The sequence below is a fragment of the Lithobates pipiens genome, unplaced genomic scaffold, assembly GCF_037356315.1.
Source record: "Lithobates pipiens isolate NorthernLeopardFrog02 unplaced genomic scaffold, aLitPip1_a1.2 Scaffold_30, whole genome shotgun sequence".
In the NCBI taxonomy this organism is placed as follows: domain Eukaryota; kingdom Metazoa; phylum Chordata; class Amphibia; order Anura; family Ranidae; genus Lithobates; species Lithobates pipiens.
Window position 1 is genome coordinate 124,912,703 of NW_027507791.1, and position 19,373 is coordinate 124,932,075.

A 19,373-nucleotide genomic window follows, 5' to 3' on the forward strand; every position below is an offset into this window, starting at 1 on the left:
TTAAAAAAAAATAAAAAAAAAAAATAAAAAACCTATGTTCACAGGGACAGATGTGGCATATGATCACGGACAGATGATTTTTACTGGGACAGATGTGTGAGGTGTTATGTGTGGGGACACAGTTCTGGGGACACTAGCTGGGTGATCCAAGTGTAAAAACAGCTCATACCCACTTTAGAATACCCTTTAGGATATAAAGATCGATTTATCCAGTAAACTTCTTTTGCTCAATTCCAATTCTCTATTCCCCCCACGTCTATTATTTGGAATACCATCGATTACCATATATCTCAATTGAGAAACCGAATGGTTCATTTCTAAAAAATGTCTAGAGAGGTAAATTTATAATTTTTATCCCTAACAGAATATTTATGTCTGGCTATTCTGTCATTGACTTTGTGTAGTTTCACCTACGTAGATCAAACCACACGGACATTTAATGATGTATATGACATAAGTAGATTGACATGTGAAATGATCTTTTATAGGGATATTGTAACCTTGAGTCGGATGATTAAAGGACTTCCCTTTAATCATGCTAGAACATTGAATACATGACAAGCAAGGAAATGAACCATAATTAGGAGGTCCCAAAAAAGTAACCCATGAAGTGGGTGCCCTATACTGGTCAGATTTTACCAATCGATTGTATATGGTCCTACCTTTACGGTATGAAGGTAAAGGAGAGAAACGAAACTCGGGGACAGAAGGATAATTTTTGCTTAATATGGACCAGTGTTTTTTAATAATATTATTAACTTTATTAGAGAAGGGATGAAACAGAGATGAAAGGGAGCCTAGGACAGGAATTTTTTTCTTTTTTTGTTTCTAAATTAGTACGTTCAAAATGTACTGTATTACCAGGATAACACTGCTGTCGTAGTCTCGCCTCCATCTCATCCAGTCTGTCCTCCTTAAAGCTAGATTTATCAGTGATCCTAGCAACTCTTTTTAACTGACTTCTTGGAATGGATTTAAATACACCTGAAGGGAGAAAACTAGAATAGTGTAGTAATTGATTGCAGTCTGTGGGTTTGCGATAAATATCGCTAACAATCCTCCCTTCCTGAACAGATAATAAAGTGTCCAGAAAAGGAACATTTTCACTTGCAACCGACATGTTAAAATTTCAGACCAGGAACCAAACAGTTGAGATATTCATTGAATAACCATAGCGATTCACTGTCACCCATATGCCAAAGGCGTCATCAATAAATCTAAAATATGCCAAACAATTAGAATAATGGCAACGGGAGGATCCTATTCCTACATGGATGAAGATGCAGCCCGCATTTACACGGGCACTACAGGATCTTGAGATTTTCTCGTTGAGAGTTTATCCATACAATTGTCGAAGAAATTGGAGAAAACCCTACAAAAGTCTATTTCTATGGAACTGCATGAGGTAACACTGGCTGAATACTAACCAACCCAATTGATTCCACGGGGTCTTAGAGTGCGTATTGTTCCTACCCTCTTTGCACAAAATGAGGAATATAAAAAGTGATTCACGCAAATCATTAACAAATGCTCATTTGACCTCATCACGTTAACAGTGCAATTCCTTCAACAGGAACGTGTTATTATTTCACAAGAGATTACAAATTTGGAGAAACAATTATCTGAATCTCTGGGACAGCAGGATTTTGCCAAGATAAAAAAGGATATGGAGGACAAATTGAATGCACATAGAAAATCTACTGAGATTAGAAAACGTACAAAGATGGAAATATGTGAAGTTGGTTACAATTTTTATTGCAGGTATGTGGTCATGAGGAAGGGCGATATCATGCTTAGCCCAAAACGTCACCTGAATTATACCTGATGTGATGTAAATTTTATCAATAAATTTACTTTTGTTTGTGCAGCAATCCCTATATATATATATATATATATATATATATATATATATATATATATATATATATATATATATATATATATATATTTCTAGGACAAAAATAGATTTTTACTAATATGTGAGAAATGTCAGAATTGGTCGTGGGCTAATGTGGTTAATCAAGACAAATGCACAATATAAAAGGGATATGCTTTGTTCATATTTCAGGTCTGAGGTTATAAATATAAAGATCCCAATATCGTGACTTCTGCTATCACAGCCGGATGTGATTAGCGAGTGTTCTGAGATCAGCCTGAGTTTCCGACAGTATCCTTTAGAGCATCTGCTACTGAGATCTGCAACCTGGAAACTAATAGATCCCGGCGGCAAGATGAGCAGCAAACAGTCAGCAGTAGACCGCCTCAGAGAAATTCTGAGGACCAACAAGCAGGACGGCGGGCGTAGCCCCCTACAAACGCGGTGTGGCGGACCACCAGCTTTGGAAACCCAGAAACTCAGCACATCACAGCCTGAGAAGCAGGAGAATTAGACCAAGCTGACGCTGGAACAAGTCAGCTCACAACTAATGGCAGCCATCCTCTCAACCAATGTAATCCTGACAGGTAAAATGGACGAGATTAAAATGGATATAGGACTAATCAGACAGGATGGCAGAAGCTGAAAACAGGATATCTCTATTGGAGGACACTATGCCCAAAAAGGTGTCACTAGTAGAAAAACACATTGCTATATAGTAAAAGAAAACAGACGATTTTGAGAATCGCATGCGCAGCAATAACTTAAGGATAGTGATAGTGATAGGATTGCCAGAGAAAGTGGAGGGGTGTAACTGAGGGGACTTTGTTGAGAAATGGGCGAAAAGTATATTTCCAGGTATAGCGGTATCAACAGCATTTGCAATGGTAAGAGCACACAGGATGTCTGCAGCACCACCAAAATCAGGGGGACCCCCTAGGCCACTGCTGGCACGACTTTTGAAATGCAGAGATAGAGACTTGACTTTGTGGAAAGCAAGACAAAAGGGGGAGATTCATTTTAAAACAGTAAAGTGTCAATATTTCGGGACTTCTCCCTAGAGCTACAAAAACAACGGGCAACCTTTTATGAAATAAAACGGAAACAGAGAGGCAGGATGAGGGAATACCCTATGGCTTACCCAGCCTGATTGAGAGTGGAAGATGGAGGAAAGATTATGTATTTTAGTACTCCGGAGCAAGCCCATGAATGGATTCGGATATTTAAACCTGCACCTAAATAATGGATAGTGAGGAGCTGAGAGAAATCCTGTGATAAGGACGCTGTCGGGAGGCTTTATTGGGAACATATTGGGAGAGAACATTTATGTTTTTTTTTGTTTTGTTTTTTGCGGGTCTTTTTTTGTGTTATTTTAAAGTAATTTTAAAGCCAAAGGGGGTGGAGTGAAGGTAGACATATGTATGAAAAATTATGTTATTGTTGTGGACCGCCACCCCCCCTTTTTTTTTTTCACAAGTTGGAAAGAACACGGTGATAGTTTATGGAGAAGAGTTTGAGTTTAACACGGAGAAGAAATGTTGATGTCGATGATGACAGTGGCACAAAGACACAGAGAAATACACATAATATTAAAGATAAAGGCTATTGATCAGGGAGAATTGAAAGGAAAATATATAGACGGGGGGGGGGGGGGGGGGGGAGAAAGGGGAAAGGGAATAACGGAAGGAGACACATAGCAAGGGAGACACTGAGATAGTAAGTTTAACACAATAGGTAGCAGCGCGGAATTGATACACAGTAAAACGATTCCCCTTATAAGTGCAATAGGAGAGAGAGGTGGAACACATAAACTCACAGATAGAAAGGAGAGGGGGGGGGGTATGAAGGAAAGGGGGGAGAGAGGGAAAAGGAAGGGGTAAGAACATATAAAATGTGTAGGTTGTTTTTTTTTTTTCTTCCCAGGATAAGATATGGGGGTTGAGGAGCAGTAAGGCTGAAATAGATACGAATTACCTATATAGTAGCAGGGTTGTCACTGCAAGATTTATATTTATATTATATGGAAGGCCAATTAAAACACTTAAGAGTGCGGGTAACGCAGGGACAAGAAACAGGGGTGGAACAATATTTATTAAGATGCAAGCAGATGATGTCTTGGTGGGTCTGGAAGCAACTGACTTGAGGAGAGTTGGAGCAAAAATTCCTCTTCTTATACTGGCTAGGTCAGTATGGAAGGAAGCAAAAAAAGTGATGAGATTTATAGATATCCCGCCAGAAACTGATTTGTGGAATAACTCATTTGAACAGTTAGAAGCATTTGAGGATAGTACATTTTGGGAACAGAAAAAGGTAACAAAACAATTGCACAGATATATGATAAAAATACAATATGACCACAAGAGAACTTGATTAAACAATATAACCTCTCAAGTAGACAGTTCTATAAGTATTTGCAGCTCCAACATGTATTACAGGCACAGTTTGGAGGCGAGGAATTTAAAATATCCCCTTATAGGGATCCTGAAAACACAGGGACCAAAGGGATTAATATCTAAACTATATTCACATCTTTTACAAAGTAAAATATGCAGTGAACCTGTGGGGGCAAGGGATAAATGGCAGGTAGCCATTCCAGATATGACCGATCAGGAGTCGGATGAAATCTGCTCCTCTCATTTGAAAGTATCCCCAGCAATGAATAACAGGATAATTCAGCTAAATATAATACATCAGACTAACCTTGGTCCAAATAGGTTGTATAAAATGAAGAGAGTGTCTGCACCAAACTGTACACAATGTGGGCAGGAGGGTGCAGATTTTCCCCACCTAATGTGGTACTGGGTGAGTATAAGGGGATACTGGCAACAAGTTGTCAGTAAACTGGAAAAAGTTATAAATAGACCCATTACAGATACAATTGAAGTATGTTTACTGGGATTATTTTTACAAGAGTTGTTATTTTTGGCATGAAAACAGATAGTGGAAAATGGATCCAGCCAATATCACCAACACATTGGGTGAGAGCAGTAAATCAGGTCCTACCACATGAGAGATAGAACTGTACTCCATACTGTATATCTTCCCCTGAAGGAGATTCCCAAGGCTCCGAAACACGTATGGGAAACTTACACTGTGATTAATTATATTGATAACATGTATGGATAATTTGTTTTCTGTACTTTATGTATAATGCTGTTTTTTCTTCATGGCATGATTTTATTCCATTAAATAAATGTTGTATTTTGTTATATATTCCTTTGTGTACGTGCCTAAAAAGTCCATCACCAGGGGAACTCCCTTTTTTTTTCTGAGAGAATAATGCATGGACTAGATCGTATTTAACTATGGATATAGGAGTATATGAAAATACTGTATAGTGTGAATAATAGGTGGAAGAAAAGAGTGACCATAGTATGGATGTGAGGGAATTTTATGAGAGTTAAGAATAATTGAAGATGAAAAAGGAAGTATATGTACACTTTAAAGATACTAAAGTAAAACAAAATGAAAAGTGATGTAAATATGTAAGAAAAGTATTCTAATATATTGTTAACACCAGTATGAAGCAGACAGTAACAAATTGCTCAGTGCTGTTTGTATATTTAAAGTGTTACTAAACACAGGACCCTGCATTCTCCATATCTGGTCTCCCACAGTTCATGGAAATGCAATTATTTTAGTAAACATAAACTGCTAAATACCTTTTCTCATCAGCAGTATATAGCAGTCCTATGACTTTTATCAGTGTCTGGTTAAAGCTTGTAGGAATATAGTTTTAATTCTACTCTGACTGTCCTATGAGGCTGCAGGACCTCTGACCCTCTGTCTGGACAGTGCCGATTGGCCCTGTGCTGATCACATGCATTTTCCCAAGAAAAAAAAAAAAAAAACTCTAGCAATACACACTAAACTGAGCATATGCAGCCTGACTCCAGTAACTCTGACCTGTTCTGGAAGTCAGTGGAAGAGAAGAATCTGTGCATACAGGATCAAAAAGCCTATTTACACAATGCAGAGGATTAACCCCTTAGGTTCCACAGTGAGTATAACAAGCATGTTTTACTGCATATACAGACAGATTTTACCATTGTGGGTTTAGTAACACTTAAGTAGCCTGATATAATAGACTCTTGATAAGTATCTGAAGTATTTTACCAAACAACATCTAACATTAGAAAATCTTCTAGCATATATAGTTTAAAGTAAAGGTAAACTTGATCTGATGTAATCTAATGTTTTGTTTTTGAAACCTAACAGTGTGGAACACTTACCGGGTCAGCAAAGCCACAGCACAAGGAAGGGGAGGAAGGAGCCTCTGTAGAATGTCTTCAGTCATGAGCTCCCCACAATGCAATATAAAGCTCTGCATAGCTGCAAGTTGGCATTAATGCAACAAAATTAAACATCACCAGTATAAGTCAAGTCAGAGTCATATCTACAGAGAATTGCATCAATACTGAGCAAAAATGGGGACACATTGGAAAACAATCATTGAAATTAAAGCAAACAATTTATTTGAGTACGCATATAAAAAGGGAAGTTTGGGACTTTAAATGAAGCACTTGGATAGTAAACGACAAAATTATTTCATTGGACCATATTAATTTATTTAATTGAATGTTCAAAGGAACTACTCATTATAAATAAGTCCAATTGAAGATATATATAAATAATGATACAGAAGAAACATAGTATATGACATAATGTATAGTATCCACAAATAATCGTACATAACAGTAATAAATAGGTTGGTTAGGTAATATGGCAAAATAATGCCCATGACAGCATATCCGACATCAACACATGTATGCACATGATAGAAAAGCATCCCATAATTATAAACAAAATTTGTAATAAATGGTCAAGGACTTCTAAATAAGTAGTTCGAAACTTATAAATGTGGTTTCGTATACAGGTATAACCCGAGCATCAAAGTACAAAGCTCGACGCGTTTCGTGGGTATCTCCCCACTCATCAGGAGCAGATGCTACCACAGAGTTTCTATAAAAAAATTAAATAAAATAAAAATTATACAAATAATATACTGACCAATAAATTAAGATAGTAAGTACGTAGAACTATATTATGGATAGATATTTTGGTTAGGGCAGACTCACCAGTCCAGGCGTCAAATGCAACGCACAGCGATGGGCGCCAGGCGGGCCAGGGACAAAACCCACTATGCGGGCACTGAGGCGGCAAATAAATGGATACGATATCTGGCACAGAAGAAGTGTATCAGCATGGGAGAGTGTGCTGAAATGGTGTTAATACTAGGAAAAGTAAAAGTGAAAAATAAATAAATCAGTCCACAGCAAGCTTCGCAAGATGATGCACACAAAGCAGAGTGAAGATGAGTAGGGGTTATACAAAAATTAGCTGACATATTGGAAACAGAAAAAGTATGGAAAAGAATGAGTGTGTAGGAATGTGTGGGAGTATGAGTGCAGGGGATATGATAAATGTGATAATGAAGAGTAAGGTAAGTGTAGGTAATAATAACCAAAGAGGAATAATTAATAGACAATAAACACAGGATGTGTCAGTAAGGATAAAAAGAAAGAAAGAGAAACAAGTGAAAAAAGTGGACAAGTATGTACCATGATAACGATCCTGGAACAACAGCCGGCTGACCAGCCAACTGGTGTGTTCGAGCCCCATACAGAGAATGGCCAGACAAGCAGCCATCCATGAGGGGGGGTTTAAATATGCCGCCAACGCCATGTGCGTGAGACCGGGTGGGAGGGGCCGCGCCCAGCCCCGGTCATCAACCAGCGACAGGCACGTTAACCCCCTCCCTTCCCGGAAACACGGAGAATGGAAAGACCGAAAACGCCGGCGTGATATCGTTCAAACGAACGTTACACGCGCGGCGTAGGTAACATGGCGTTGATGCGCAGAGTGGAGTCCGCCCGAACCTCCCAATCAAAACGAAAGGGGAGGAGGGGAGGACCCGCTGGCGCATCACAGTGCCCACAAGAAAGAAAAGACCAAGTACCGCCCAACCTTCCAATCGCCTCATACGGAGCACAATAGGCCGGCCAGTGGGTATACATCAAACCTTAATAACTGAATATCCATCTACGGCATATTAAACGGTGTCGGTAAATGCTGTCATTATACAGTATGTGCATGAATAGAAGAATATAATAAATATATGTAGATACAAACAATTCAGTATTAAGAAAAACACTATATTGACAGTTTTGACACAGGGAAGGTAGGGGAACACTACCAAACCCTTTTATCCAAGTGCTTCCATCCCGGTATATATGAAATATAGACAACGGAGGGGGGAGAGATTTGGGACTTTAAATGAAGTACAGTTAAGTACCTCCATCCCGGTAATTAATACGCATATAAAAAGGGAAGTTTGGGACTTTAAATGAAGCACTTGGATAGTAAACGACAAAATTATTTCATTGGACCATATTAATTTATTTAATTGAATGTTCAAAGGAACTACTCATTATAAATAAGTCCAATTGAAGATATATATAAATAATGATACAGAAGAAACATAGTATATGACATAATGTATAGTATCCACAAATAATCGTACATAACAGTAATAAATAGGTTGGTTAGGTAATATGGCAAAATAATGCCCATGACAGCATATCCGACATCAACACATGTATGCACATGATAGAAAAGCATCCCATAATTATAAACAAAATTTGTAATAAATGGTCAAGGACTTCTAAATAAGTAGTTCGAAACTTATAAATGTGGTTTCGTATACAGGTATAACCCGAGCATCAAAGTACAAAGCTCGACGCGTTTCGTGGGTATCTCCCCACTCATCAGGAGCAGATGCTACCACAGAGTTTCTATAAAAAAATTAAATAAAATAAAAATTATACAAATAATATACTGACCAATAAATTAAGATAGTAAGTACGTAGAACTATATTATGGATAGATATTTTGGTTAGGGCAGACTCACCAGTCCAGGCGTCAAATGCAACGCACAGCGATGGGCGCCAGGCGGGCCAGGGACAAAACCCACTATGCGGGCACTGAGGCGGCAAATAAATGGATACGATATCTGGCACAGAAGAAGTGTATCAGCATGGGAGAGTGTGCTGAAATGGTGTTAATACTAGGAAAAGTAAAAGTGAAAAATAAATAAATCAGTCCACAGCAAGCTTCGCAAGATGATGCACACAAAGCAGAGTGAAGATGAGTAGGGGTTATACAAAAATTAGCTGACATATTGGAAACAGAAAAAGTATGGAAAAGAATGAGTGTGTAGGAATGTGTGGGAGTATGAGTGCAGGGGATATGATAAATGTGATAATGAAGAGTAAGGTAAGTGTAGGTAATAATAACCAAAGAGGAATAATTAATAGACAATAAACACAGGATGTGTCAGTAAGGATAAAAAGAAAGAAAGAGAAACAAGTGAAAAAAGTGGACAAGTATGTACCATGATAACGATCCTGGAACAACAGCCGGCTGACCAGCCAACTGGTGTGTTCGAGCCCCATACAGAGAATGGCCAGACAAGCAGCCATCCATGAGGGGGGTTTAAATATGCCGCCAACGCCATGTGCGTGAGACCGGGTGGGAGGGGCCGCGCCCAGCCCCGGTCATCAACCAGCGACAGGCACGTTAACCCCCTCCCTTCCCGGAAACACGGAGAATGGAAAGACCGAAAACGCCGGCGTGATATCGTTCAAACGAACGTTACACGCGCGGCGTAGGTAACATGGCGTTGATGCGCAGAGTGGAGTCCGCCCGAACCTCCCAATCAAAACGAAAGGGGAGGAGGGGAGGACCCGCTGGCGCATCACAGTGCCCACAAGAAAGAAAAGACCAAGTACCGCCCAACCTTCCAATCGCCTCATACGGAGCACAATAGGCCGGCCAGTGGGTATACATCAAACCTTAATAACTGAATATCCATCTACGGCATATTAAACGGTGTCGGTAAATGCTGTCATTATACAGTATGTGCATGAATAGAAGAATATAATAAATATATGTAGATACAAACAATTCAGTATTAAGAAAAACACTATATTGACAGTTTTGACACAGGGAAGGTAGGGGAACACTACCAAACCCTTTTATCCAAGTGCTTCCATCCCGGTATATATGAAATATAGACAACGGAGGGGGGAGAGATTTGGGACTTTAAATGAAGTACAGTTAAGTACCTCCATCCCGGTAATTAATACGCATATAAAAAGGGAAGTTTGGGACTTTAAATGAAGCACTTGGATAGTAAACGACAAAATTATTTCATTGGACCATATTAATTTATTTAATTGAATGTTCAAAGGAACTACTCATTATAAATAAGTCCAATTGAAGATATATATAAATAATGATACAGAAGAAACATAGTATATGACATAATGTATAGTATCCACAAATAATCGTACATAACAGTAATAAATAGGTTGGTTAGGTAATATGGCAAAATAATGCCCATGACAGCATATCCGACATCAACACATGTATGCACATGATAGAAAAGCATCCCATAATTATAAACAAAATTTGTAATAAATGGTCAAGGACTTCTAAATAAGTAGTTCGAAACTTATAAATGTGGTTTCGTATACAGGTATAACCCGAGCATCAAAGTACAAAGCTCGACGCGTTTCGTGGGTATCTCCCCATCTCCCACATACTGTATAATGACAGCATTTACCGACACCGTTTAATATGCCGTAGATGGATATTCAGTTATTAAGGTTTGATGTATACCCACTGGCCGGCCTATTGTGCTCCGTATGAGGCGATTGGAAGGTTGGGCGGTACTTGGTCTTTTCTTTCTTGTGGGCACTGTGATGCGCCAGCGGGTCCTCCCCTCCTCCCCTTTCGTTTTGATTGGGAGGTTCGGGCGGACTCCACTCTGCGCATCAACGCCATGTTACCTACGCCGCGCGTGTAACGTTCGTTTGAACGATATCACGCCGGCGTTTTCGGTCTTTCCATTCTCCGTGTTTCCGGGAAGGGAGGGGGTTAACGTGCCTGTCGCTGGTTGATGACCGGGGCTGGGCGCGGCCCCTCCCACCCGGTCTCACGCACATGGCGTTGGCGGCATATTTAAACCCCCCTCATGGATGGCTGCTTGTCTGGCCATTCTCTGTATGGGGCTCGAACACACCAGTTGGCTGGTCAGCCGGCTGTTGTTCCAGGATCGTTATCATGGTACATACTTGTCCACTTTTTTCACTTGTTTCTCTTTCTTTCTTTTTATCCTTACTGACACATCCTGTGTTTATTGTCTATTAATTATTCCTCTTTGGTTATTATTACCTACACTTACCTTACTCTTCATTATCACATTTATCATATCCCCTGCACTCATACTCCCACACATTCCTACACACTCATTCTTTTCCATACTTTTTCTGTTTCCAATATGTCAGCTAATTTTTGTATAACCCCTACTCATCTTCACTCTGCTTTGTGTGCATCATCTTGCGAAGCTTGCTGTGGACTGATTTATTTATTTTTCACTTTTACTTTTCCTAGTATTAACACCATTTCAGCACACTCTCCCATGCTGATACACTTCTTCTGTGCCAGATATCGTATCCATTTATTTGCCGCCTCAGTGCCCGCATAGTGGGTTTTGTCCCTGGCCCGCCTGGCGCCCATCGCTGTGCGTTGCATTTGACGCCTGGACTGGTGAGTCTGCCCTAACCAAAATATCTATCCATAATATAGTTCTACGTACTTACTATCTTAATTTATTGGTCAGTATATTATTTGTATAATTTTTATTTTATTTAATTTTTTTATAGAAACTCTGTGGTAGCATCTGCTCCTGATGAGTGGGGAGATACCCACGAAACGCGTCGAGCTTTGTACTTTGATGCTCGGGTTATACCTGTATACGAAACCACATTTATAAGTTTCGAACTACTTATTTAGAAGTCCTTGACCATTTATTACAAATTTTGTTTATAATTATGGGATGCTTTTCTATCATGTGCATACATGTGTTGATGTCGGATATGCTGTCATGGGCATTATTTTGCCATATTACCTAACCAACCTATTTATTACTGTTATGTACGATTATTTGTGGATACTATACATTATGTCATATACTATGTTTCTTCTGTATCATTATTTATATATATCTTCAATTGGACTTATTTATAATGAGTAGTTCCTTTGAACATTCAATTAAATAAATTAATATGGTCCAATGAAATAATTTTGTCGTTTACTATCCAAGTGCTTCATTTAAAGTCCCAAACTTCCCTTTTTATATGCGTATTAATTACCGGGATGGAGGTACTTAACTGTACTTCATTTAAAGTCCCAAATCTCTCCCCCCTCCGTTGTCTATATTTCATATATACCGGGATGGAAGCACTTGGATAAAAGGGTTTGGTAGTGTTCCCCTACCTTCCCTGTGTCAAAACTGTCAATATAGTGTTTTTCTTAATACTGAATTGTTTGTATCTACATATATTTATTATATTCTTCTATTCATGCACATACTGTATAATGACAGCATTTACCGACACCGTTTAATATGCCGTAGATGGATATTCAGTTATTAAGGTTTGATGTATACCCACTGGCCGGCCTATTGTGCTCCGTATGAGGCGATTGGAAGGTTGGGCGGTACTTGGTCTTTTCTTTCTTGTGGGCACTGTGATGCGCCAGCGGGTCCTCCCCTCCTCCCCTTTCGTTTTGATTGGGAGGTTCGGGCGGACTCCACTCTGCGCATCAACGCCATGTTACCTACGCCGCGCGTGTAACGTTCGTTTGAACGATATCACGCCGGCGTTTTCGGTCTTTCCATTCTCCGTGTTTCCGGGAAGGGAGGGGGTTAACGTGCCTGTCGCTGGTTGATGACCGGGGCTGGGCGCGGCCCCTCCCACCCGGTCTCACGCACATGGCGTTGGCGGCATATTTAAACCCCCCTCATGGATGGCTGCTTGTCTGGCCATTCTCTGTATGGGGCTCGAACACACCAGTTGGCTGGTCAGCCGGCTGTTGTTCCAGGATCGTTATCATGGTACATACTTGTCCACTTTTTTCACTTGTTTCTCTTTCTTTCTTTTTATCCTTACTGACACATCCTGTGTTTATTGTCTATTAATTATTCCTCTTTGGTTATTATTACCTACACTTACCTTACTCTTCATTATCACATTTATCATATCCCCTGCACTCATACTCCCACACATTCCTACACACTCATTCTTTTCCATACTTTTTCTGTTTCCAATATGTCAGCTAATTTTTGTATAACCCCTACTCATCTTCACTCTGCTTTGTGTGCATCATCTTGCGAAGCTTGCTGTGGACTGATTTATTTATTTTTCACTTTTACTTTTCCTAGTATTAACACCATTTCAGCACACTCTCCCATGCTGATACACTTCTTCTGTGCCAGATATCGTATCCATTTATTTGCCGCCTCAGTGCCCGCATAGTGGGTTTTGTCCCTGGCCCGCCTGGCGCCCATCGCTGTGCGTTGCATTTGACGCCTGGACTGGTGAGTCTGCCCTAACCAAAATATCTATCCATAATATAGTTCTACGTACTTACTATCTTAATTTATTGGTCAGTATATTATTTGTATAATTTTTATTTTATTTAATTTTTTTATAGAAACTCTGTGGTAGCATCTGCTCCTGATGAGTGGGGAGATACCCACGAAACGCGTCGAGCTTTGTACTTTGATGCTCGGGTTATACCTGTATACGAAACCACATTTATAAGTTTCGAACTACTTATTTAGAAGTCCTTGACCATTTATTACAAATTTTGTTTATAATTATGGGATGCTTTTCTATCATGTGCATACATGTGTTGATGTCGGATATGCTGTCATGGGCATTATTTTGCCATATTACCTAACCAACCTATTTATTACTGTTATGTACGATTATTTGTGGATACTATACATTATGTCATATACTATGTTTCTTCTGTATCATTATTTATATATATCTTCAATTGGACTTATTTATAATGAGTAGTTCCTTTGAACATTCAATTAAATAAATTAATATGGTCCAATGAAATAATTTTGTCGTTTACTATCCAAGTGCTTCATTTAAAGTCCCAAACTTCCCTTTTTATATGCGTATTAATTACCGGGATGGAGGTACTTAACTGTACTTCATTTAAAGTCCCAAATCTCTCCCCCCTCCGTTGTCTATATTTCATATATACCGGGATGGAAGCACTTGGATAAAAGGGTTTGGTAGTGTTCCCCTACCTTCCCTGTGTCAAAACTGTCAATATAGTGTTTTTCTTAATACTGAATTGTTTGTATCTACATATATTTATTATATTCTTCTATTCATGCACATACTGTATAATGACAGCATTTACCGACACCGTTTAATATGCCGTAGATGGATATTCAGTTATTAAGGTTTGATGTATACCCACTGGCCGGCCTATTGTGCTCCGTATGAGGCGATTGGAAGGTTGGGCGGTACTTGGTCTTTTCTTTCTTGTGGGCACTGTGATGCGCCAGCGGGTCCTCCCCTCCTCCCCTTTCGTTTTGATTGGGAGGTTCGGGCGGACTCCACTCTGCGCATCAACGCCATGTTACCTACGCCGCGCGTGTAACGTTCGTTTGAACGATATCACGCCGGCGTTTTCGGTCTTTCCATTCTCCGTGTTTCCGGGAAGGGAGGGGGTTAACGTGCCTGTCGCTGGTTGATGACCGGGGCTGGGCGCGGCCCCTCCCACCCGGTCTCACGCACATGGCGTTGGCGGCATATTTAAACCCCCCTCATGGATGGCTGCTTGTCTGGCCATTCTCTGTATGGGGCTCGAACACACCAGTTGGCTGGTCAGCCGGCTGTTGTTCCAGGATCGTTATCATGGTACATACTTGTCCACTTTTTTCACTTGTTTCTCTTTCTTTCTTTTTATCCTTACTGACACATCCTGTGTTTATTGTCTATTAATTATTCCTCTTTGGTTATTATTACCTACACTTACCTTACTCTTCATTATCACATTTATCATATCCCCTGCACTCATACTCCCACACATTCCTACACACTCATTCTTTTCCATACTTTTTCTGTTTCCAATATGTCAGCTAATTTTTGTATAACCCCTACTCATCTTCACTCTGCTTTGTGTGCATCATCTTGCGAAGCTTGCTGTGGACTGATTTATTTATTTTTCACTTTTACTTTTCCTAGTATTAACACCATTTCAGCACACTCTCCCATGCTGATACACTTCTTCTGTGCCAGATATCGTATCCATTTATTTGCCGCCTCAGTGCCCGCATAGTGGGTTTTGTCCCTGGCCCGCCTGGCGCCCATCGCTGTGCGTTGCATTTGACGCCTGGACTGGTGAGTCTGCCCTAACCAAAATATCTATCCATAATATAGTTCTACGTACTTACTATCTTAATTTATTGGTCAGTATATTATTTGTATAATTTTTATTTTATTTAATTTTTTTATAGAAACTCTGTGGTAGCATCTGCTCCTGATGAGTGGGGAGATACCCACGAAACGCGTCGAGCTTTGTACTTTGATGCTCGGGTTATACCTGTATACGAAACCACATTTATAAGTTTCGAACTACTTATTTAGAAGTCCTTGACCATTTATTACAAATTTTGTTTATAATTATGGGATGCTTTTCTATCATGTGCATACATGTGTTGATGTCGGATATGCTGTCATGGGCATTATTTTGCCATATTACCTAACCAACCTATTTATTACTGTTATGTACGATTATTTGTGGATACTATACATTATGTCATATACTATGTTTCTTCTGTATCATTATTTATATATATCTTCAATTGGACTTATTTATAATGAGTAGTTCCTTTGAACATTCAATTAAATAAATTAATATGGTCCAATGAAATAATTTTGTCGTTTACTATCCAAGTGCTTCATTTAAAGTCCCAAACTTCCCTTTTTATATGCGTATTAATTACCGGGATGGAGGTACTTAACTGTACTTAATTTATTTGAGTAGTTAGTCAAGTAGCAAGATAGTTTTATGTAAAAAATCAAAACCAAGAAACACTGCATTCGAAAAACGAAGACCAAGCAGTCTTGTCTTTTATAAAAGCCTTACAACACTGCCAAGCTAGGCAGGAAAAGCTTTTTCAACTATAGCCGTGGAAATCAGGTTTCCTGCCTGCCGGATAGGGTTGTGTTGTGTGGCAGAGCTGTGTAAAGATCATGACTGGGTGTACAGAAAAACAAATTATTTGGCAGGTCAAAACAACATTTCTTTAGTGCGTTAAGCCATTTGCTTGAAATAAAATTTTAAAAATATGAAAGTCTGTTAATGGTGGTCAATGTTCACTATTCTGTTTCCTGCCAGCATTGTAGCTTAGCAAGAGCAAGCATTAAAAAAGCACAGCGCTGTTCCGGTTTAAAAAAAAAAAAAAAAAAAGAGACACTCTTCCTTATATGAATGTATAACATCTCTTTAACCACTAGATCAAAACGCATAGATATCTGAAACTTTAGGGCACAAAACACTTTTGACCACTGCTAAACTTTTGGTTTCAGACTCACCACTCATAGCTCCAGCTCTGCCTTCCAAAGTCACTTGCCAAGTGAAGGCATCGCCCCGACTTTGTTCTGTATCCAAGTCCTTGTGGGTATGTGGGAAAACACTCCGCCAAAGAAGTAAAATCCTGCCTAACTGGGGGTGGACCATCGCAGGACCTGAAGCATTTGTTAGGAAACGTAAAAAAAAAGGAAATTAAACAAATACGGAAAATAAGCAAATACAGGTATATTTTAGTGCTAGGTCTGAATACAAAAATCAAGATTGCACACCTTTAAAATTATACAATGCCTCATGCTGAGATCAAGTTTTACCTGCTCATGCAGGGCAAGTTTTCTAAAAAGATTGGCACATGTGATTTCACTTTCAGATCACAATAGTTCTGCCTTACTTCCACTTCTTTCATTGTGATCCATAAACATAAAATAACCTATTAGTAGTGAAATAGATGCTGTCGCTACATTAAATGTGTACCTCCTAGCTTGAAATCTTGTTGGATCTGACCCCAAAAAAACAACAGTTTGCTCAAAAAGATTGTTCATTCTGATACACTAATAACCTCAAAAACAAAAAATAAGGGAGGCAGAAACACACCCAAAGGAGTCATCTCTACTAAATCTATTATGTATATATAATGCTGCATTATATATGCATAATAAATTTAGTTGAGGTAATTTTCTTTGGGTGTGTTTCTGTCTCCCTTATGGTTGGTTTTTGAGGTTATTATAGTATTTTTAGAACACATGCATTTCATTAGGTGAGTACCCTACTTACTATTTTCACAGGCAGGATTCCTATGTCTATGTTTGGATTTTATTCTGATACAACACTTATATGCCATTATTTGCATTTATAGATCATGTCAAAGGATGTGAAATTAAAGAACAAATAATCATGATCTAAAAGGGAATTCCTTCATGCTGGTCATTTTGCATATAACTGGTGTTAGATGGTGCTCATTTAAGAGCAAGAACCGCAATCAGAAGGCAGACAGATCCTGCAGCCTTAATTCACTGCAGTAAAGAGCAGTGAAGCTAATGCTTCGGCCTAATACTTTCTCTTAGCGCCAAGGATCACAGAGTGCTTACTGGGTGTTTGAAATGCATGCTGAGTATAGGGACATTGGGAGTGAACAGCCTGCAAGAAAACTTTGACTAATGTCATCGTCAGTCATTTCAAATAAATAAATAAATTAAATTATATATATATTGCATTAAAATATTCACACAAAAAAGAAAATAAGTTTTAGCAAGAAAATGATCATCCTTGTCAGCATTTCTTATCTGATCTTCTGTTTTAAAGACATAATTATTAGAGGCATGGTTCACCTTTAACAAAAAACTAGTTATGCAGATGAGAGATAGCTGTAGATATAAAACAAGGTGTGCAGCTTTTACCGAAATTGAACAATGCCCTTCCTGTAGGTGTAGGCCATTTACATACCACATGATACCTGACCTGAAAAATCCCAGGATATTGCTAAGCAAAGCCCAGCCATTACTGTTCCATCTTTACCATCACAGGAGTGAGCCGTTTTTCTGATTCAAACCTCCTGACATGTGCTTTTACCTAATGCAGTAGCTCTGAGCTTAGCATTGGATGTGATGGTGCAGGTGAGCAGAAATAGCTGGGCCTTGATCAGTCAAAGTTGGACAGTTTGTTTTTATCTACTTATTCCTTTATTTATTCCTTATCTGAATACGCAGTTTTTTGGTAAAGATGAACTAACCCTTTAAAGTCAACCATGCTAATTTCATTTTCATAAACCTTTGCATACAATGACCAAACCAATTAAGACTAAGCCCCTGTACACACGGTCGGAGATTTCGACAACCAAATCCGTCGGATTTTGTCCGTCGGACAAACACACGGTTGCATACACACGGTAGGACTAAGTTGTCGAAAAATCCGATCATTCAGAACGTGATGACGTAATTTCGTTACGATGGGACTACGTTCAGGCTAGTAGCCAATAGCTTTGATGTAGGAATTTGATCTGAGCATGCGTGGCACTTGGTCCGATCAAAATTCTCTACACATGATCGGAGTATGCCCGATCGAACCAGTTGGTCGGGAAATATTTCCAACAAGTTGGAAAATTGGGTCCGACGGAATCAGTCCGATGCATACCACACACAGTCGGATTATCCGACAACACGGTCTGATTCTCAGACCGTGTGTACAAGGGCTAACAGTTAACTGTAGCTAGTCCTGTGCATTACATACATTATAAATTGAAGAGATACCCAATGTCACATGCTATAGAGCTCTGATCCAGGTCACCAGTAAACTTGGCTTTACTTTGCTCCGGGGGCTGTTTCTCTTTCCAGTTTCCCAGCCACAAAAAACCCATTCACATGATAAAAAGGCCCCACTCTGGAGTTTAATTCCACATTAAAAATGTTATTAGATTTTATGCACAGGCAACCTGGGCTCCTCCCCTTGACACACAAAGCTTAAACAGAGAGCCGCTTATTTTTAGAGGACCAGCCCAGGTGAGCTGTGCAAGAACTCTTAAGCTGATGCATACTAAAATTTTTGTTCTGTTCAACCCAGCAGGCTGAAACCCCCCCCCCCCCCCCCCAAAAAACCGAAAGAGCTCGGAAGGAGCCACTGTACCAACAATCCGATGTTAGTAAAGTGACCTCCCCGCCAAGCTATTGTGTTCTAACAGGGGGACTAACCCCCACCAGAGCACACTGGAAGCACTGAACGGAAGACAAATTTTTTGGTCATGCCCCTTTGACAGAAGCCAGCTGTCATTTGGCCCATATGTATGGCCCTTTAGCGTAAAAAGGCTTTTACTGGGGGGGGGGGGCGTGGCCGAGACATGGAGGCGAGCAGATGTGTGTAAGCCGAGCTCCGTCTGACCCGCTCTATACAACGCCGCACACAGCAGCATTAACACCGGGACGAGAACTCTGCGGAATGCCAGGGCGGAGGAAGAATTCCCTGCAACACTCCGAGGACCCCTCGACTCAGATCCAGATCGTTGGAGGCCTATCTTACCGGCGGGAGCCGACGTCGCGAG

General features: G+C 39.8%; 1 protein-coding gene across 2 annotated transcripts in view; it reads right to left on the reverse strand.

The window, feature by feature from the left end:
• Positions 1–19,373, reverse strand: part of HEATR5A (HEAT repeat containing 5A) — a 277,562-nt gene that overhangs the window by 177,407 nt on the left and 80,782 nt on the right. For both annotated transcript variants that reach the window (XM_077464810.1, XM_077464809.1), the window contains exons 11-12: positions 16,348–16,500; positions 6,109–6,208 (exon numbers count right to left, since the gene is read on the reverse strand). In XM_077464810.1, the coding sequence (XP_077320936.1) occupies positions 6,109–6,208; positions 16,348–16,500 (253 nt within the window). The remainder of the gene's footprint in view (positions 1–6,108; positions 6,209–16,347; positions 16,501–19,373) is intronic.